This window comes from Myotis myotis, unplaced genomic scaffold (genome assembly GCF_014108235.1).
Source record: "Myotis myotis isolate mMyoMyo1 unplaced genomic scaffold, mMyoMyo1.p scaffold_m19_p_26, whole genome shotgun sequence".
Classification (NCBI taxonomy): domain Eukaryota; kingdom Metazoa; phylum Chordata; class Mammalia; order Chiroptera; family Vespertilionidae; genus Myotis; species Myotis myotis.
In genome coordinates, this window is record NW_023416331.1 from 2,392,440 (window position 1) to 2,410,875 (window position 18,436).

The window sequence follows — 18,436 nt, forward strand, 5'->3', positions numbered from 1 at the left end:
CCACGGCGCCCCGCCCCCTGCGGAACCCCTGGGGTCGGGCGCCCCGCGCGGCAGGCTCCCCGCGGCCAAGGCGGAGGTCCCGGCCGCCCGCCCGCCGGAAGCGCCGCGCGCCCCTGGCAGCGAAGGGACGGCTTCCGGCTCCGCCCCGCGGGCTCTCGGGAAACCCCGGAGTGGACTCCGGCCGCTGCCCGCGTGGGCGGGCGGGGAGTGCGGTCCCGCGGGGCGGAGTAACGGTCCCGCCGCCTGACGCGCCCGCGGGAATCTGTCCTGCTCCTGGGCCCCGGGCTGGAGGCGGGAAGCCACCCCACCTGTGAGGGCGACGCGGCCCCAGAGTCCCGGGCCGGGGCTGGGGAGGGGGCGCGGGGCCGCGGACGGGCCGGGTTCCCGGTCCCAGCCCCCGGCACCCAGCGCTCCCCTCGCCCGCGGCCCTGGCTCCTGTCCTCACTTCCTTCCCTTTTTGGCTCCTGCGCTCGGAGCGGGCGGGCGTAGGGGAGAGCGGAAAGGGCGGGAGGGCGGGAGCCGGCGGGGGACAGGGGGTGCGGAAAGGGCGGGAGGGGACTCGCCCGGGGACCGGAGACCGACGGGAACTGCGGCCCGGACCCGCGCTGTCCCCACCCGCCCGAGCAGGTCAGAGCCAGGGCCCCCGGCGACCCGGCCTGTTCCGCCCTGTGACCCCTCACCCCCGGCGCGTCCGGCCCGGCCGCTCCCGCCGCCCGCTGACCGCCGCCGCTCCTGTCTCCCCAGGCGCCCCCATGGCCCGACCCTGCTGACGCCTCGGCCATGCTCCCGCGGCCCCTGCGGCTGCTGTGGGACACGAGCCCCCCCGGGGGAGTGGTGCTGAGCAGCTTCCGGAGCCGAGACCCCGAAGAGGGGGGGGCCCCCAGTGGCCGGGGCGCGGGCGAGGGGCAGGAGGACGAGGAGGAGGAGGAGGACGAGGTGAGGTGCGGGCGGTGGGAGTGGGGGCTACCGAGGCTCCCCCTGCCTCTCGCCGCCTCTGCCCGGAGTTTCCCCTCCCGGCCTCGGTGATTTCCGCTCCGCCCGCGGCCTGCGCGGAGCCCGGCGTCTGGGGTTCTCCGTGGCCGGACGCGGGCCCGCCCGCAGGAACCGGCCCTGGTCCCGCCGCGAGGTCTGGCTGTCCGTCCCGCGGGCCCGGGCCTCCGCCTCGGCCGGCGTGTCGGCCTCTCTGGGCGCCGAGTTTGGGTCCCGGGCTCCCTCCGGGTGTGTTTGGCAGGGAGGGGTTTGTTTCCATGGTAACCGCTCCTGGACGCTGGGATTGGGGAGGGAGCCCTTCGATTTCGTGACCCCTCCCCCTCTCCGCCTGGCGCCGGGTGGAGGCGGGAAACCCAGGTTTTTGGATCTTGGAGGGACGGTCCCGGGCTGAGCCGGGGAGCCGCCTGCCCTCCCCCGGGGCGGAGTGGTGCCTGGGAGCGGGTGGGGGCGTCCCGAGGGGCCAGACGTTGGACTCGGGGCCCGGAGGCTCTGGACTCAGGGTCCAGGGCTGGGCCAGGGCAGTGACTGGCAGGGCTGGTTTTTCGGGATCGGTTGGGGGAGGGGCTGTAGCCACGTGACTCGAGTCTACCGCCCCCCCCCTCCCCCGCCCCCCATCATCCCCACTTCCCCTTCTCCTTCCTGTACTGGGATGAGAGCCGCCACCTTGGGGGGGTCTCCAGGGACCAGGGGGAAGGGGGCTGAGGGGAGAGACTAACTTCGGGCTCGGCCAGGTCCTTGGGGGAGGGCGGAGCGCGCGGCTGTGCCTGTGACTGAGGCCTCAGCGTCTCAAGGTCTCTGTCTGGCTTTCTGGCTCTCAGTTCCCCTCCTGCGCTTTGCACCCTGCTTCTCTGCTGGGCTGGGCTCAGCTCTGGGGGGAAGGGGCTACGGTGGTCTCCAGGATCTGGGTTCCTGCACTCCACCTGCTCCCCCACCGCAAACCCCTCGACTCCACCGGCCCTGAGGCGGTTTGGGTGGGGCTGTCTGGGCCCCAGTGGGGGAGACCTGGGGTCACCGGCCCCCCCAACCCCTCGCACTCGATGGTACTATCCCCCGCCCTCACAGGTGAGGGGTCAGAGGGAGGCGTAGGGCCGGGGAGAGGGCTGGGGGCAGAGGGTGAGGAGGGCGGTCTGACCTCCTTCCTTACTCCTGCAGGCCCCCGTGTCTGTCCGGGATGAGGAGGAGGATGGAGCCACCTTTACTGTCACAAGCCGCCAGTATCGGCCTCTTGATCCCTTGGTGAGATGATAACTTTGGCTTCTCACCTCTGGCCCATTCCCCCCCGGAAGGGCCAACTGTCTGGCCAGAGTGCTAGGTTGGTCTGGGCCCCGGACTCTGCTGTGTGACTGGTCAATCTTTTGCCCTCTCTGAATCTTAGTACAGTGAGCCTGGTTACCGCCTGGGCCTGGGGCTTCCCCCAGAAACCTCGGGCAGCTGAAGAAGGGCACTGAGGGGCCCTCTGTCTCCCCCAGGCCCCCACACCTCCCCCGCGTTCCTCCCGAAGGCTCCGAGCCGGCACCCTGGAGGCTCTGGTCAGACACCTGCTGGATGTCCGGACATCAGGGGCTGACGTGACCTTCACAGCAACCCTCCTGGCCACCCACCGGGCCTTCACCTCCACGCCTGCTCTGCTAGGGCTCATGGCTGACAGGTCAGGGTCGTAAGGGACCAAGGGTCATAGGGGTGTTGGACTTTCTAAAGCAGAATATCCTACCAAAACAGTCAAAGCCACTGGGGGTTTGGGAAAAAATAGAGACGGGATCTCTTCCTTTCCCCAGGCTGGAAGCCCTTGAATCTCATCCTGCTGATGAACTAGAGAGGACAAAAGGGTGAGTGACCCCTAGTTCTTAGCCTCAAAGTCCCCTCTGCCCAAGCTGCAGCTTGACATCTGACCCCTGGCTGATCCCCCTTCTCCCAGGGTAGCCATCTCTGTGCTGTCAACCTGGCTGGCCTCTCACCCTGAGGATTTTGGCTCTGAGGTCAAGGGTCAGCTTGACCGGCTTGAGAGCTTCTTGCTTCGGACAGGGTATGCAGCAGGGGAGGGTGTTGGGGGGGGCAGCGCTGACCTCATCCGCAACCTCAGGTCCCGGGTGGACCCCCAGGCCCCCGACCTTCCTAAGCCCCTGGCCCTCCCCGGCGATCCCCCTGCTGACCCCACGGATGTCCTGGTGTTCCTCGCTGACCACTTGGCCGAACAGCTGACCCTGCTAGATGCGGTGAGACCCTGACCTGTGACCCCCATGCCCATGCCCCTTACTAACCTTTCCCCGACTCCAGATCCTTTCCTTGCTTCCAACCCTTCCCAACCTCCTCTGTCCACCCGGTTTTGACCTTCCCCGTTTCCCCTTGGTTGTTACCCTTCAAATCCTGTGCCCCTTTGGGTCCCTTGGCCACCTGAGATCCTCACACCCCTAATATTGGAAGGCTGGCTCTCTTGACTATGAACTGTAACCTCTGACCTCTTCCCCACAGGAGCTGTTTCTCAATCTCGTTCCCTCTCAGTGCCTGGGGGGCCTGTGGGGTCACAGAGACCGGCCGGGACATTCCCACCTCTGCCCATCTGTGCGAGCTACTGTCACACAGTTCAACAAGGTGGCAGGGGCAGTGGTCAGCTCTGTCCTGGGGGCTATCTCGACTGGAGAGGACCCGGGGGAGGTGACCATACGGCCACTCCGTCCGCCCCAGAGGGCCCGGCTTCTGGAGAAGTGGATCCGTGTGGCAGAGGTAAGAGAGGAGATTGGCCCTGTTGGGGACCATGGTGTGGAGAGAGATCCCACAGCTGTGGCCTCCCTCTGTGACCCCACAGGAGTGCCGTCTGCTCCGAAACTTCTCTTCAGTTTATGCTGTGGTGTCGGCCCTGCAGTCCAGCCCCATCCACAGGCTTCGGGCAGCCTGGGGGGAAGCAGCCAGGTGGGGAGGATGGGGCACTGGGCTGGGCTGAGTGCTGGGAGCGGGTGCTAAGCCGCTGGTCCTCAACCTGCTGCCCTCCTTCCCCCAGGGACAGCCTCAGGGTCTTCTCCAGCCTCTGCCAGATTTTCTCCGAGGAGGATAATTATTCCCAGAGCCGGGAGCTGCTCCTGCGGGTGAGGCCCTGTTCCCTGGCCTTCCTAGCCATCCCTGCGCCTCCCCCACCCTCATTTCCCTTGTTCTGTCACCCCCAGGAGGTGAAAGGGCAGCCTTCTCTGGAGCCAAATTCCAGGAAGGCCCTGAAGTCTGGCTCCCGGGGTGGGGTGAGTGCTGGGGTGGTTGTGAAGGAGGAAGGAGTGTGTGTGGGGGGGTGCAGTCAGAGGGGTGGGAAAAGGCACAGCTGGGTGAGGACAATTCACTTTGTCCTCTGAGGCATGGGGTGGGGAAGTGCAAGGGCGGGAGCCCTCGGGTCAGTGGCAAGGGTGCCTGACTGACCTCTGCCACAGGGTGTGGTCCCATACCTTGGCACCTTCTTGAAGGACCTGGTGATGCTGGATGCAGCCTCCAAGGATGAGCTTGAGGTCAGTGGTGTGTTCAGTGGGATCTAGAACCAGGGGTTCAGGGTCAGACAGACCTCCCTCCAGGAAGGTGCTCAGGCATGAGCGCTGAGGCCGCACCAGGGCTCGGGCCCGAGCGCCAGGGTTCTGGTTCTGTTGCTTTGATGAGCTGCGCCGCCTTGTTGTGCCCGAGTGACCTGCAAATGGGAAACTAGTGACAGTGTCTACATCTGTTGTGAAGGTTAAATGAATTAATCCTTGGCCAGTGCTGAGAACATGCCTGGAATTTAAGCAGACACGGACTTTGTTAAATGATTGAATACTGGAACTTCGGGCAAGTTCCTAATCCTCTCTGAGCCCTAATTTTCTCTTCTGTAAAGTGGAAAGTTTCTAACCTGAGATACTCAATTTAGAGGGTAAGGAAGGGTGTTAGGGAATGACAGATGGGGGGGTCAGAGAGGTGGGGGGCGGCCAGAGGTGCCTGTGTTTGGGAGGGGCGTGGTTTCCCTGACAGGGTGGGACTCTCACCCCACCCCCTTGCTCTTGCAGAATGGATACATCAATTTTGACAAGCGGAGGAAGGTGAGGGGTGCTTGGGCTGGGTGCTAGATATCCCTCGCCACGTCCCAGGAAGGGGAGAAGGAAGGAGGGGAAGTCGGGACCCCTGAGTTTTGGCTCCTACAATCTGAGGGTCCCTTCCTAGGAGTTTGCTGTCCTTTCTGAGCTGCGGCGGCTCCAGAATGAATGTCGTGGCTATGACCTCCGACCCGACCCCGACATCCAACAGTGGTTACGGGGGCTCCGGCCACTGACAGAGGCCCAGAGGTGACTTGCTGGGTGAGGTTGGGACTTCAGGGCTCAGGCAGGATATGGGGATCATGTGTCACATCCTGACCTCTGCCTATTGTCCCTGTCCCCAGCCATCGAGTGTCCTGTGAGGTGGAGCCACCTGGTACTGGTGACCCTCCTGCCCCTCGAGTGCTTCGGCCCACGCTGGTCATCTCGCAGTGGACAGAGTGAGGGGGTCGTGGCTGGGGGGAGTCTCTTGGGGACTGGCCTTCTTCCTCTGACCCTCCCAACCTCCTGCCACTCCAGGGTTCTTGGCTCTGTTGGGGGTCCTACCCCGCTTGTCTCCTGGGACCGGCCCAATGTTGGGGGAGATGAGGTGCCTGGAAACCCTGCTCCTCTGTTGACCCGCCTGGCCCAGGTGAGCTTTGCTCCTGACCTCTGACCTCAACACTGACCCTGACTCTTGTGAATGTTCTTTCCTTGATCTCCCTGCCTCACACCAGTCCCTCATGTTGTTTGCCCCCAGCACATGAAGTGGCCATCTGTGTCATCTCTGGACTCCGCCCTGGAAAGCACTCCATCCCTACAGAGTCCAGCTGGCCCCAGCCACCTGTCCCCCCCAGCATCCTCTCCTAGGCCTTCTCGAGGTCACCGCCGTTCAGCTTCCTGTGGTACCCCACTCAGTGGGGGTGCAGAAGGGGCCTCCAGGGGGCCTGCATCCGGGGGAGGGGGCTCTGGGCCAGGGGCTTCCGATTGTCGAATCATCCGAGTCCAGATGGAGCTGGGGGAAGATGGCAGTGTCTACAAGAGCATCTTGGTGAGGGGCCGTGGGCTGGGAGGTGGGGGTGAGGATGGTGCTTTGTGGGATCATAGTCTTAGGTTTGAACCCAAATGGGAGGATGATTGTAGTCCTAATTGTGACCGTTTTATTTTAAAGCCTTGTTAGCTGCAGCATCTGAACTTTTGGTGGCCTATTAGATTTTTAGAACAAACAGCAGTTTTCCCCACCGGGGAGCAGCCCTATCTCACTGGGCACGTGAGTTGGCCTGTGGAGGACAGAGGGCCACCACATTGGGTTTCCCTGTTCACGCTGAAGTACTGGAGTGGCTGTGGTTAGAGCAGTAGTTCCCAACCTTTTTTTGGCCAGGCCCCACCTACGCATCTCTAAATCCTGATGCCCCCTCCCCCGTGACATACAATTCCTATTCAAAAAGTGAACTCCTAGTCACGTGGAGGAAGCCTAAAAGGCCATTAACTTGGTCTAAACAAGCTTCCAAAGAACATGGCATCCATGAAAGAGGAAAATAAAAGAATGAAAGGATAGCTGAAGTACTGAGGAAGAAATCACTAAAACTGTTAAAAGATATGAAGTGATATGAAAACATGGCAGTTTCAAAACATAATAGAGAACTGAAGTGCATAACTATGTCACAATATGTATTTATATTAGTGTATATGAGGCCCCTAGAACCATAAGAAATGCAAAAAAGTCACTGTTGATACATTCTCGAATTGCCCCCCTGTGGGGTGTGTGACCCAGGTTGGGAACCACTGGGTTAGAGCGTTGGTCTTCGCACCAAAGGGTCAGGGGTTCAATTCCTGATACAGGGCACGTACCTGGGTTGCAGATTCGATCCCCAGCCCCAGTTGGAGCACGTGCAGGAGGCAACTAATCAATGTGTCTTCTTTCACATCGATGTCTCTCCCTTTCACTCTCTCCAAAAAAAAAATGTATTGGACACGGGTAACCTTTTTTGGTTGGGAGATCAGTGGCTGGGGTTGGAAGGATGGGAAGCAGAGGTCATTCTGGCCAATTTATTGCTCTTGGTTTCCTGTCCTGCCAGGTGACAAGCCAGGACAAGGCTCCAAGTATCATCAGTCGTGTCCTTAAGAAAAACAATCGTGATTCTGCAGTGGCTTCGGAGTATGAGCTAGTGCAGCTGCTACCGGGGGAGCGAGGTCAGAGGAGATGCGGGGGAGTGGTGCCCATCAGTGGGAATGCTTCTACATCCAGGTGGTTACTGGGGGAACAGCTGTTTGAGCTTGACACCTCCTCTCTGAACCTACAGAGCTGACCATCCCACCCTCAGCCAACGTCTTCTATGCTATGGACAGAGCTTCACACGACTTCCTCCTGCGGCAGCGGCGAAGGTCCTCTACTGCTACACCTGGTCTTGCCAGCGGCCCCTCTGCCTCAGGAACTCCCCCAAGTGAGGGAGGAGGGGGTTCCTTTCCCAGGATCAAGGCCACAGGACGCAAGATTGCCCGGGCACTGTTCTGAGAAGGAAGCTCTCATGGCTCACAGAACTCTTGGTGACCACACCAGTTGCGGGTAGCCATGCTGAATGGTGGCAGTTCTATTGCATTGGGAAGAAACCCAGAAAGGTGGCCAGCTACCCTGGGGCAGTGAAGTGCCACTGGTTTGTCAGACAGCCAAGAGCTCCCGCCCTGTGGGACCTGGTAATGACACTGGATACCTGTGTATAACCACCCTTTCCATGAATGCAGCACCCATGTTGTAGCATGCCAAGGGAAGGCCTAAAAGGGGGAGAAGAAAGACCCAGAGGCTCTGAGTCCCAGGAAGAGAGGACGGCAAGAAGTAGGTTCCTGTTCTGGGGGTTCCTGTCACTGTGACAACACTAAAATAAACCAAAACACTACCTGAGTTCTATTCCCGTCCTTGAAGTGTATGAACTAGCTGCTGGGAGGGGAGCTGGTTGGAATCTAGATGGAACATGAAGGGACCCAGCGCTTTCTATCCCAATGAAGATCTGAAAGTGGAGTGTTGCTGAAAAACGGCCCTCAGAATCCTGGTTTATTCCTCCTCAGCAACCTCTCTGTCCCCAGTCCCTTTATTTGCTCTTACATTTTCCTCCCGAGTTGTCACAGACCCATGTCAAGTACTAGCCACCCAGTTAAAGTGATCAGAATGAAGAACTCCCCTGGCTGCAAGTTTATAAGAAACAATTTTAGGACAAAGATATGGAAGAACTTTGTGGGCAATGTACAAACTTAGAGGACTTAGAACATCACAAAGTATGTGCTAGGATTTAAATCAGTCCAAGCTACATTCAAATTCTAACAACTGAGATACTAAAAAGACTAAGAGATGCTGAGGCTACTTGGAGGATAAGAAATCATAGCACTGCGTCCCACCTTTCTTCCTGGGGTCTCAGATGAGAGGACTGAATTAAACGGATCTTCCCACCAACGGTTGGGAATGCCCTCATGTTTCCTAAAGGGGCCTGCCAACCAAGCTAAGTGTTTTATATGCAGACGAGGCTTGAGATATTTCAGATTTTAGTCTCAAGAAAGGATGGGTTACTCTGTCACAAAGAACGATCCCAGTTGCAGGAATTTGGTCTTGAAGTAACAGGTGGTGTGTATACATTAGGTGGAAGGGGCTGGGATAATGGATGAAGACAATTACAACAGAAGTGGCTGGTCAAGCAGCCAGGTGACTTCACATTTTATTAGCTACAGTGTAGACCCTAGAGCTGCCTGGGTTCCCCCTGCCCCAGGACCATAGGTCAGGCCTTGCCAGGAGCCCCTGCCTTGGCCGCCTGCGCCCGCTGGAACTCCTGCTGCAGCTGCGCAAGGGTCTCCCTCTGTTGCTCTGACTGCTGCTCCAGGTCCCGGAGCTGGGATTCGTATCGCTTGCTGAGAAGAGGCAAGAGTGACAAAGGAGCAAATCAGTTAGGGAGACTTATTGAGGATGCTGAAGGCAAGAAAGATCAGTGGACAACTTGAGATCTAGGGCAGGGAGGGGAAGGGGTTGGAGGACGTGGACCCCTGCAGTGGTTCCCAGCACCTCTCCTCGGTGGTGCCAGGCGCATCAGGGTGGGGGACAGACTCACATTTCAGCTGTGATATAGTCCAGTCTCTTGCCTACTGTGGCCCGAGCCTCCCCCAGCTCCTGTTTGACCAGCACGGGGCCCAGAAGTTTAAAGACCACGTTGGACGCATCCAGCAAGGCCAGTTCCTGGTGGAGGCGTGGGGCACAGGACGTCAGCACCCTGGCCAGGACCGCCCCTCCCTCCTTGCCCCACAGTCCCAGTCTCACCTCCTTCACGATATTATTTTCTGTTAGTTGTGCTTCAAGCTTCTGCCGCCCTGACATGGATTTACTCAGGTCTGGGGGTGGGGGAGTGTGGGTGGCAGGAAAGACTTTATTAGAGAAAAGACACGTGCCCCCTGACCCCCACAATCCTAGTCAGAAGAAAACGGGGTGGGAGGCAGTCAGGCCGGGCGGCGCGGCAGGGGTGGGGAAGGAAGCACGGCCTGAGTACGGCTTTGGGTTCGGAGCGCGCGAAGGGGTCAGGGGTCGGGGCGAGGCTGCGCCGACCTCTCCCTCGCCCTTGCCCTTACCCTTCTGCAGCTGCTGGTATTTCTCCACTTCCCCCTGCAGCTTCTTCTGGATCAGCTCAGCCATGGCGGCGGCGAGCCTGCGGGAGAGGGGCGCCGGGTCTCACGCTCTGGAAGGCCCCGCGCTCCCGGCAATGGTCTGGCTCGCGGAGGTGACAGGTCTCCTGAGGGGCGGCCTCTCGGCGCACAGCGGCTTCTCCCTCCGTATCCACACGGCCCAGGCCGTAGCGAGTGGCAGTTGCAACAAGACCCCAAACCGAAACCCCGCCTCACTCTCGTTCTCCCTTCAGTAATTACAAACCCGGAAGTAAACAAAGGATGCTGGGAATGCTACCATCTGGTGCATGCCGGGAATTGTAGTTCAGACGCGTTTAGTAAGCGGCATTCTGCTAAAAATACAAATTTTGAAGATTCTAGGCAAGATGGGAAAACGAGATGGAAAAATCAACCGCACCGTTTCTTGGGACCTGGTCCTGGACTTGCCTTTCTTTCGTTACTCGTGCATAAGCTGCCATTCGGAGGGGCGGGAGCAAGGTCCGCCTGGCCCCTTAAGGGCGAGCCGCCCTCATTCAAGATGGCGACTAAGGCTTCCCACCTGGTACAGCGCTGATTGGATGAGGGTTGGAGGACTTCCGGGAGATACCTGTGCGTCAGTGGGACAGCTGAGAGGAGTTTGCACGTGGATCGTCCGTAGGGTGGGCAGGATGGAGACTGCCCCCAAGCCGGGCAGGGATATCCCTCCCAAGAAAGACAAACTTCCGACCAAGAAAAAGGTAGAGATCTTCCTGGGGCGGAAGGAAAGTTTTCAGGCCCGGGGCCGGAGGGGCGGGGCACGGGCAGCGGACCATCAAGGCTGCTGATCTGCCCGTGGAAACCGCCACGGCCCAGCCGGCCTGATTCAGTGGTTGGGCATTGACCCATGAACCAGGAGGTCACGGCTCGATTCCCAGTCGGGGCACATGCTATGGTTGCGAGCTCGATCCCCAGTGTGGGGCGTGCGGGAGGCAGCCGTTAATGATGGTCTCATCATTGGTGTTTCTCTCCCTTCCTCTCTGAAATTAATCATAATAATTATATATATAAAAGAGACCGCGGCGATACTGGGAGGAAGAGACCACTCCGACCGCTGCCGCCGCCTCTCCAGGGCCCCCTCCTAACAAGAAGAGGAATCGAGAGCTCCGCCCCCAGAAGCCAAAGAACACTCACACCCCAAAGAAGTCTCGCGTCTCCAAGAAGCCCCAGATCGTACAGAAACCCCGGGAACGGAGGGATGCGGAGCCACCGCGGAGCTTGTCGGGGGTGAGCATGGGACCTGACAGGGCAGCGGGGCAAGTCGCCTTGTGCTTTGAGGAGGCCAAAGTTGGGGTCAATCCGAGCCCGTCAACGAATTGCCTCCTCCCTGCCCCAGGCCCAGGACCCATTCCCAGGCCCCGCCCCGGTCTCTGTGGAGGTTACTCAGAAGTTCCGTCGCATTGATAAATCCAAAAAGGTGAGGGCCAGTCTGAGAGCGGGGTTGCAGGCAGGGCTGTCTGGATGAGATGGATGGAGGGGGACCAGGTGGCTCTCTCATGACCTCACATGGTGTCAGTTTTAACCCCGTACCTTCCCCACCACCGATGTTATAGCTGCCACATTCTAAGTCCAAAACCCGAAGCCGGCTTGAGGTGGCTGAGGCTGAGGAAGAGGAAATAAGTGTCAAAGCCGCTCGTTCGGAGCTGCTGCTTGCAGAGGAGCCTGGGTGAGTGGCCCCTGATCCGGGCCTCTCCTGCCCCTGCTTCCTGGGACTGTCCTTTCCCGTGCCCTGTTGGCACACTTACCTCATAGTAGGAAGCTTCACTGCAGCTCCAACGCCCACTTGCAGGTTCCTGGAAGGGGAGGATGGGGAGGACACAGCAAAGATTCGCCAGGCGGACATCGTGGAGGCTGTGGACATTGCAAGTGCGGCCAAGGTGAGCCTGAGGATGGGGACGGGCCAGGCAAGACGAAGTGGGGACTAGCAGGGGGAATTACTGAAGTCAGCCATTTAGTTCTTCATTCTTTTTTAAATTCTTCCCTTGCCCAGCACTTTGACTTGAACTTGCGACAGTTTGGACCCTATAGGCTGAATTACTCTCAGACTGGGAGGTAAGGTTGAATTCTAGTGACTCTGGAAGTGGAATGAGGGCACGTCTCCTTAACCACGTCAGCCAGGCCCACCTCATACCTGTGTATGTTTGGTTGTTGATGTGGGATGTGTCCTGTGATTTGCTTGTGTGTGAGGGTGAACATGTAGGACATCTCTCACCTGGAGAGAAGGGGCTGGTGTGAAGCAGACCTCAAATGGTCTGAGGGTGCTCCCCTGCATTGACACCCTGCTTGCTCCCCACCTTCAACAGACACTTGGCTTTCGGAGGGCGCCGGGGTCATGTGGCTGCCCTTGACTGGGTGACGAAGAAGCTCATGTGTGAGATCAACGTCATGGAGGCGGTGCGGGACATCCGGTCAGTGGCCTGTCCGTCGGGAGTCAGTGGCGGTGAGACAGCCCTTCTTGATTGAATGACAGCTGTGACCCCTTACCCCCTGCTCTGTCCTCCCAGGTTCCTGCATTCGGAGGCACTGCTTGCTGTCGCTCAGAACCGCTGGCTTCACATCTACGACAACCAGGGAATTGAACTCCACTGCATCCGCCGCTGCGACCGCGTCACACGACTTGAGTTCCTGCCTTTCCACTTCCTCCTGGCCACCTCTGTGAGTGGCTGTCAGCACAGGGCCTGGGTGGGAGCCCCTGAGAAGACCACGCCTCCTCTGGCACCCCAGTAGAGGGAGGACAGGGCAATCAGGACTGATTTCTCTCTCACAGTCAGAGACAGGCTTTCTGACCTACCTGGATGTGTCAGTGGGGAAGATTGTGGCAGCTCTGAATGCCCGGGCCGGACGGCTGGATGTCATGACCCAGAACCCTTACAATGCCGTCATCCATCTTGGACACAGCAATGGTGGGTCCCTGGCTGAGATTTGACTCTCTGACCATCCTACCCTGCTTTTCTCCTATATTTGTACTCCACGAGTCCCGTAAAGTTGCCCTTTTACCTTCCTCTCTGGGCTCCTCTTGGTCTAGAGTCGCCATCTTTCCCAAGTTTAATCCCCTCGGTGCCCACTTCGGCTCTTCTCCTCTGACCGCCAGGTACTGTGTCCTTATGGAGTCCAGCCATGAAGGAGCCGTTGGCAAAGATTCTCTGTCACCGCGGGGGGGTCCGGGCTGTGGCAGTAGATTCTACAGGCACGTAAGTCACTTGTTTGGGCATGAGGTGCTGGTGGTCGCAGCTGGGTGGAAAGGTATGGAAGGCCGTGTGTCTTTAAGACTCTGCATCAAGCTGCCTGGGTTTAAATCCTGGTGTCACCACTGACCAGCCATGTGGGTGTGGGCACATTACATAACTCTGTGTGCCATACTTTCCTCACCCTGAGAGTGGGGACATGCGTGTCTAGCTCAAGGGTCAGCAAACTTTTTCTATAAAGAGCCAGGTAGGGCTGGCTGGCACGGCTCAGTGGTTAAGCATCGACCTATGAACTGGGACATCACGGTTCGATTCCTGGTCAGGGTACATGCCCTGGTAGTGGGCTCCATCCCCAGTGTGGGCAGTGCAGGCAGTAGCCAATTAATGATTCTCTCTCATCATTGATGTTTCTATCTCTCCCTCTCCTTTCCTCTCTGAAATCAATATATATACGTACATGTACATATATAGACATATATAAAAGCCAGATAGTAAATGTTTTAGGCTTTTCTGGCCAAGAGGCAAATTCCAGGGTATTATGTAGCTATTTGAATAATAAGAAAAAAAAGTATCACAAATTTTTAAACAATGAAATTCAAAATGTAATAATTGAATGCCATAATTTTTTTTGCTTAATTGATATTCAAAGTTAGTGTTCGAAGTCATCAAACTCGACTGCAAATGTGTATCTGTTAAAGGTGCTCTGTAGAGAGGTTTCACATATTTTATCCTTGAAAATGTCTTGCACACAGGCAGATGATGAGACAGGTGGCCTGGGAGGTGCTCGGAGTGCTGTCCGGTTATAACCGTGTGGCTGCGACTCCAGCAGCAGCGCAAAGCGATCCATGTCAGTGTCTGTCTTGACCACTCTACTGTGCTAATGTAGCACGAAAGCAGTCAATGAGTGAATGTGGTTGTGTTCCAATAAGACTATTTGTGGACACAATTTCCTATAATTTTCTCGCCTTGAAATATTCTTTTTTTTTTTTTTTTTTTTTAGTATATTTCGATTGATTTCAGAGAGAAAGGGAGAGAGAGAGACATCAGTGATAAGAGAGAATCATTAATTGGCGTCCCACACTGGGATTGTGGCCGCAACCCGGGCATGTGCCCTGACCAGGAATCAAACTGTGACCTCCTGGTTCAGAGGTCGATGCTCAACCACTGAGCCACACTAGCCGGGCTTGAAATATTCTTTTGAATTTTTCCCCCAACCACTTAACGTAAAATCATTCTCAGCTGTGGGCATTACGGATCTAGGTGGTGGGCCGGATTTGTTTGGCCGTAGTTTGCTGGTCCTGGGCTGAGCTCAAAAAGCTGCTGTAGGCGGTAAAGTGAGTTCAGGCACATGGAGCTTAGCATGGAGCCAGTGAACAGGGAGCCCCGCCTTCATTGTCCCGTCAGCAACACATGGTTCCCGCTAGGTCTGGCTGGTGTGAGGGCAGGGCGCTGGGTTTGCTTCGAATGTCTGGGCTTCCTGAGAGTATTTGCCTTTCACAGGTGTTCTGTCTGGTGTGTATGTGTGTGTGGATCTGGCGGAGTTTTTCACACAGATTCCTGTGTTTTCTTCTAATTCCTTTCATTCATCAGGCCTTCTTGGGGCTCTGTGCTAAGGTTCGGGCAGAAGGATGAATGGGCCATTGAGCCTGCCTGGGTGCAGTGTTCGTTACACTTTCTTCACAAAAACAGGTGGCAGTAGTTTTCAGGGATGATTGGCCAGGTGAGGCATCTAGTTGCTACTCAGCTGTCTCTGTCACCTCAGACTTGACGTGTCCATCACTGGATCGGACACCCGCCTCCCAGGCTCCTCCTTGCCTGCTCCTTTTCTGCCACATTTTCCTGTCGCGCACAATCTGACTTGGACACCACTAGCTCGCTACACAGCCCCGTGTTCCTTGGCGTCCGGAGGAGCAGAACTTAAAAGCCCTGTTTGCCGAGTGCTGTCTGGGTGCCCAGGCTCTGCTGTTCATGAGCCCCGTGAAGTCCTGACTGCCGGTCCCTCAAAGGTCCCTGCACATCTGCTTCCCTCCATCCTTGCCGTCTCCGTGGGCATGTGTGGTGCTCGCAGCCTGCTTCCAGCCTCAAGCCTTCCTCCTGCCTTGTTCCCTGAGAGCTGTCAGAGCAGCCTCCCCACGGCTGCTTTCCTTTTCCAGCTGCTCAAGAATCCTCTACATTAAATAGAAACTACATACATACCTTTATTTTTAAGTTGTTTGAAAGGAAATCAGGAAAAGGAAAAGCGAAGTGGCCCCCACCTTATGAAAGTCTCCAGGGGCTTGGGCCCCTTAGACTCCCAGAGTTGTATTTTTGGTGCCAAGTGAGTTGGTTCTGTCTCTTTGGCCCCATAGCTGGGTCAGCCTGGCCCGTTCGAGGCCTGTCCCAGGCTGGCTGCCTTCTGAGCTGTAGTTTGCCTTCTGGGGCTGCCTGGGTCAGCTGCTCCTCTCCCGGGGCTTAATGAGCTTGTTCACTGAGCTTTGCTCAACACCAGTGCAGAATGGCTCCGGTGTCTGACCGCAGGTTCAGCCCCAGGTCCTCTGCAGGGGCTCCAGAGATGAGGCTCGCCTCTTCCATAAGAGGCTTTCTGGAATCCGTGGTGATTGGATTCTCAAAGCTGGACTGTTTACCACGCTTAGTCACATGGTAGCGTAGCCTGGATGCCCACCTGGTATTTGCAGATATTCCCAGAGGTGGGTGAGGAGTCAGGATGTGCCCGGATTTGTTGGTGCACGGAAGGGTGTGGCCCTGTGTCCCAGGAGCCCTTTGGGGGAGCTGGGCCCTGATAGTCTTGTCAGAAGTATCCAGCTGGGCCTTTGCTCTTAGGAACTCTCAGTCCCCTCCAGGGCTCATAGCCACAGCTAGAGAGAGCATCCTTGGCCCTTTGCAAACGTGCGTCTCCTGGTCTGGCTGGTTCCTCTCCAGCCTCCCTCGCTGAGGAACTGCTTGAACGTAGGCAGAAAGGCCAGCCTCTGACAATAAACGAGTGCAGTGCCCGATTCCTTGAGAGGATCTGGTCAGCCACCTCGCCCTCCTCTGGGGAAGAGGGTGGAGTAGGGCCCTCTGGCACATGGCTTCCTAAGGTTTCCTCAGGTCCATGCAGTCTTCCGTGGTGGCTTGTGATGGCCAGAGGGCCCGGCTGGGGCGTTGGATCCCAGTCTGACTTGACAGCCCCTGCAACTTGTCCCCTGCTGACCCTCCTGGCCTGTTTCCTGCCAGTCCTGGAAACACCCGCCCCCTCCCCCTCTCCTCTCCGTTCACCCATTTGTACCTGCTGTGTCTGCTTCTGCTTTCTTTCTTTTTTTTTAATATATTTTATTGATTTTTTACAGAGAGGAAGGGAGAGGGATAGAGATTTAGAAACATCGATGAGAGAGACACATCCATCAGCTGCCTCCTGCACACCTCCCACTGGGGACGTGCCCACAGCCAAGGTACATGCCCTTGACTGGAATCGAACCTGGGACCTTTCAGTCTGCAGGCCGATGCTCTAGCCACTGAGCCAAACCGGTTAGGGCTGCTTCTGCTTTCTTGAGAATTGCTGGGAATGGCTCAAATCCCAGTCTCCCCAGGAAGGCCTCCTGACCACTGCAGTCCGTCCGCCCTCCCCTTTGCTGAGCCGCCGTGTTGCCTGTCTGTGCAGTGGAACATCACATTTAGGTACACGTCATGGGCATTCTCTCTTTGGTTCACGTCTTGAGTACGTTAGAGGGCAGATACTAAAGAATAGGCCTGCCTTGAATCCTAGCTCTACCTCTCACCCTGCTTTCCTTCCTCTGAGCTGTTTCATTTGTAAAAAGGAAATCCCACATAGTACAGAGTTGTGTGACATGTGACCAGGAGGCTGTCTGCAGTGTTCGTTGTGATGGTTGTGGTTACCATCAGTCTTTTTTATCCCCAACCAAACTTGATGCCGGGACTCGGCCACAGGCCTGCTCAGTAACCCCTCACTACAGAGTAATTGGTCCTCCCTGATCCCCCAGGTACATGGCCACCTCTGGCCTGGACCACCAGCTGAAGATCTTTGACTTGCGAGGGACGTTCCAGCCTCTGAGTGCTCGGACCCTGCCCCAGGGAGCGGGGCACCTGGCCTTCTCCCAGCGGGGACTGCTGGCCGCAGGAATGGGTGATGTGGTCAACATATGGGCAGGGCAGGGCAAGGCCAGCCCACCCTCCCTGGAGAAGCCCTATCTCACCCACCGGCTCGCGGGCCACGTGCATGGCCTTCAGTTCTGCCCCTTTGAAGATGTGCTGGGGGTGGGGCACAGTGTGGGCATCACCAGCATGCTGGTCCCTGGTAAGTCGGCCAAGGGGTGGGCCTGAGAGAGCCGGGAGCAAGGGGTCTGGTCAGGCTGGAGTGCTGAGCTGGATTCTTGCTTATGGCTCCACGCTCTTCCCTCCCTCCAGGGGCTGCTGAGCCCAACTTCGACGGCCTGGAGAGTAATCCGTACAGGAGCCGGAAGCAGAGGCAGGAGTGGGAGGTGAAGGCCCTGCTGGAGAAGGTGAGGATGTGGGGCTGGGGCTGGGGCTGGGGCAAGCTCTCCTACTGGGGGTCTTGGAAAGAGCTGGATTCAGCAACCGCCTGGCTGCAGTCCCTCTTTGGGGTCACTCTCCTCACCCATTCCTGTCCCTCTCTCTGTGACACCTCCAGGTACCTGCAGAGCTCATTTGTCTGGACCCGCGAGCCCTGGCAGAGGTTGATGTCATCTCTTTGGAGCAGGCCAAGAAGGAACGGATAGAGAGGCTGGTAAGGAGCAGACCCGAGTCCCAGGCACACCCTCACCCACCACATCCAGAAGTGTGGTCCAGCAGGTGGGTGCTGCCACAGAGCCCTGTCTCCGAGGCTGTTACAGACTTCACTCCTGTCCCCTGCCCCAGGGCTACGACCCAGAGTCCAAGGCTCCCTTCCAGCCAAAGCCGAAGCTGAAGGGCCGAAGCTCCACAGCAAGCCTGGTGAAGAGGAAGAGGAAGGTCATGGACGAGGAACACAGGGTAAAGGAGCATTTGGGGGTGGGCCAGGCCTCCCACGGGCTGTACCCTCCTGCTGGTGCCTCTGTCCTTGCCAGCCTGCCACTTCACACTTTGCCCCCTATCTTCCCAGGACAAAGTCCGACAGAGCCTTGAGCAGCAGCCACAGAAGCAAGAGAAGGCGGCCAAGCCCACGGGGGCCCGGCCATCTGCCCTGGACAGATTTGTGCGCTGAGCCAGGCTCCAAGATGGCCTGGGAACAACACTCTCTCCCCAAGATCACCTGTGGGGGGAATTCCTGTTCCCTGGAATGAGGAGGGGCAGGTGCCCCTTCCCCAACTGGGAATAGACAGCGGGCTCCTGGGGTGGGTGGGTATTAAAGAAGAAAGTGAAGTTTTTGGATAATGTGTCTGGATCATCCTGTGTACTTGTCCCCTTCCTTTGCCCAGCCTGGGCTGCTCTAGGCTCCAATGGTCATGTGTCCCGCCCCCACCCCCACCCCCACCCCATCTCGTGGTTGCTGTGGCCTTATCTTTGCTCTTTAGGGGTTTTTCTCCTCAAAGAGGCTGTGAGATGTGCTTCCCACCCGGCAGGGGCTGGCAAGGCCCAGGC

At 57.7% G+C, this 18,436-nt stretch overlaps 3 protein-coding genes across 9 annotated transcripts; 2 read left to right on the forward strand and 1 right to left on the reverse strand.

The window, feature by feature from the left end:
* The first annotated feature begins 164 nt into the window (after positions 1 to 164).
* Positions 165 to 7,905, forward strand: RGL2 (ral guanine nucleotide dissociation stimulator like 2). Of its 6 annotated transcripts, none has more exons than XM_036356303.1 (18): positions 173 to 627; positions 745 to 936; positions 2,143 to 2,226; positions 2,460 to 2,638; positions 2,766 to 2,816; positions 2,906 to 3,203; positions 3,460 to 3,711; positions 3,794 to 3,897; positions 3,986 to 4,070; positions 4,149 to 4,217; positions 4,401 to 4,475; positions 5,001 to 5,033; positions 5,155 to 5,276; positions 5,372 to 5,467; positions 5,547 to 5,658; positions 5,767 to 6,057; positions 7,085 to 7,199; positions 7,310 to 7,905. In XM_036356303.1, exons 2-18 carry the CDS (start codon positions 781 to 783, stop codon positions 7,519 to 7,521), a joined length of 2,334 nt encoding a protein of 777 aa, XP_036212196.1. In that variant the 5' UTR covers positions 173 to 627; positions 745 to 780; the 3' UTR covers positions 7,522 to 7,905. The 6 variants fall into 6 exon arrangements, with proteins under 6 accessions (XP_036212201.1, XP_036212198.1, XP_036212196.1 ...); XM_036356304.1 differs by having other exon boundaries at positions 174 to 310; XM_036356308.1 differs by lacking the exon at positions 7,085 to 7,199 and having other exon boundaries at positions 165 to 627; positions 7,310 to 7,452.
* A 773-nt stretch (positions 7,906 to 8,678) lies between these two features.
* Positions 8,679 to 9,751, reverse strand: PFDN6 (prefoldin subunit 6). Its single transcript, XM_036356337.1, has 4 exons — positions 9,609 to 9,751; positions 9,304 to 9,374; positions 9,098 to 9,222; positions 8,679 to 8,900 (listed from the first exon to the last, which is right to left on the reverse strand). Exons 1-4 carry the CDS (start codon positions 9,670 to 9,672, stop codon positions 8,771 to 8,773), a joined length of 390 nt encoding a protein of 129 aa, XP_036212230.1. The 5' UTR covers positions 9,673 to 9,751; the 3' UTR covers positions 8,679 to 8,770.
* A 171-nt stretch (positions 9,752 to 9,922) lies between these two features.
* WDR46 (WD repeat domain 46) lies at positions 9,923 to 18,226 on the forward strand. Of its 2 annotated transcripts, XM_036356312.1 has the most exons (15): positions 9,923 to 10,378; positions 10,692 to 10,904; positions 11,014 to 11,094; positions 11,231 to 11,343; positions 11,467 to 11,554; positions 11,668 to 11,729; positions 11,981 to 12,085; positions 12,182 to 12,332; positions 12,445 to 12,580; positions 12,769 to 12,868; positions 16,840 to 17,153; positions 17,264 to 17,358; positions 17,508 to 17,603; positions 17,735 to 17,848; positions 17,958 to 18,226. In XM_036356312.1, exons 1-15 carry the CDS (start codon positions 9,950 to 9,952, stop codon positions 18,057 to 18,059), a joined length of 2,199 nt encoding a protein of 732 aa, XP_036212205.1. In that variant the 5' UTR covers positions 9,923 to 9,949; the 3' UTR covers positions 18,060 to 18,226. The 2 variants fall into 2 exon arrangements, with proteins under 2 accessions (XP_036212205.1, XP_036212206.1); XM_036356313.1 differs by lacking the exons at positions 12,769 to 12,868; positions 16,840 to 17,153.
* Positions 18,227 to 18,436: the final 210 nt, after the last annotated feature.

Excerpts from the sequence above, each read along its gene's own strand:
- RGL2 (XM_036356303.1), top strand. The coding sequence starts at position 781 with ATGCTCCCGCGGCCCCTGCGGCTGCTGTGGGACACGAGCCCCCCCGGG. Across the intron at positions 2,639-2,765 it reads CTAGGGCTCATGGCTGACAG|GCTGGAAGCCCTTGAATCTC; the intron begins GTCAGGGTCGTA and ends TCCTTTCCCCAG. Across the intron at positions 4,218-4,400 it reads AGTCTGGCTCCCGGGGTGGG|GGTGTGGTCCCATACCTTGG; the intron begins GTGAGTGCTGGG and ends CCTCTGCCACAG.
- PFDN6 (XM_036356337.1), bottom strand. The coding sequence starts at position 9,672 with ATGGCTGAGCTGATCCAGAAGAAGCTGCAGGGGGAAGTGGAGAAATAC. Across the intron at positions 9,375-9,608 it reads ATACCAGCAGCTGCAGAAGG|ACCTGAGTAAATCCATGTCA; the intron begins GTAAGGGCAAGG and ends CCCCACCCCCAG. Across the intron at positions 9,223-9,303 it reads AAAATAATATCGTGAAGGAG|GAACTGGCCTTGCTGGATGC; the intron begins GTGAGACTGGGA and ends CGCCTCCACCAG.
- WDR46 (XM_036356312.1), top strand. The coding sequence starts at position 9,950 with ATGCCGGGAATTGTAGTTCAGACGCGTTTAGTAAGCGGCATTCTGCTA. Across the intron at positions 12,333-12,444 it reads ACTTCCTCCTGGCCACCTCT|TCAGAGACAGGCTTTCTGAC; the intron begins GTGAGTGGCTGT and ends TCTCTCTCACAG. Across the intron at positions 12,869-16,839 it reads GCAGTAGATTCTACAGGCAC|GTACATGGCCACCTCTGGCC; the intron begins GTAAGTCACTTG and ends CTGATCCCCCAG.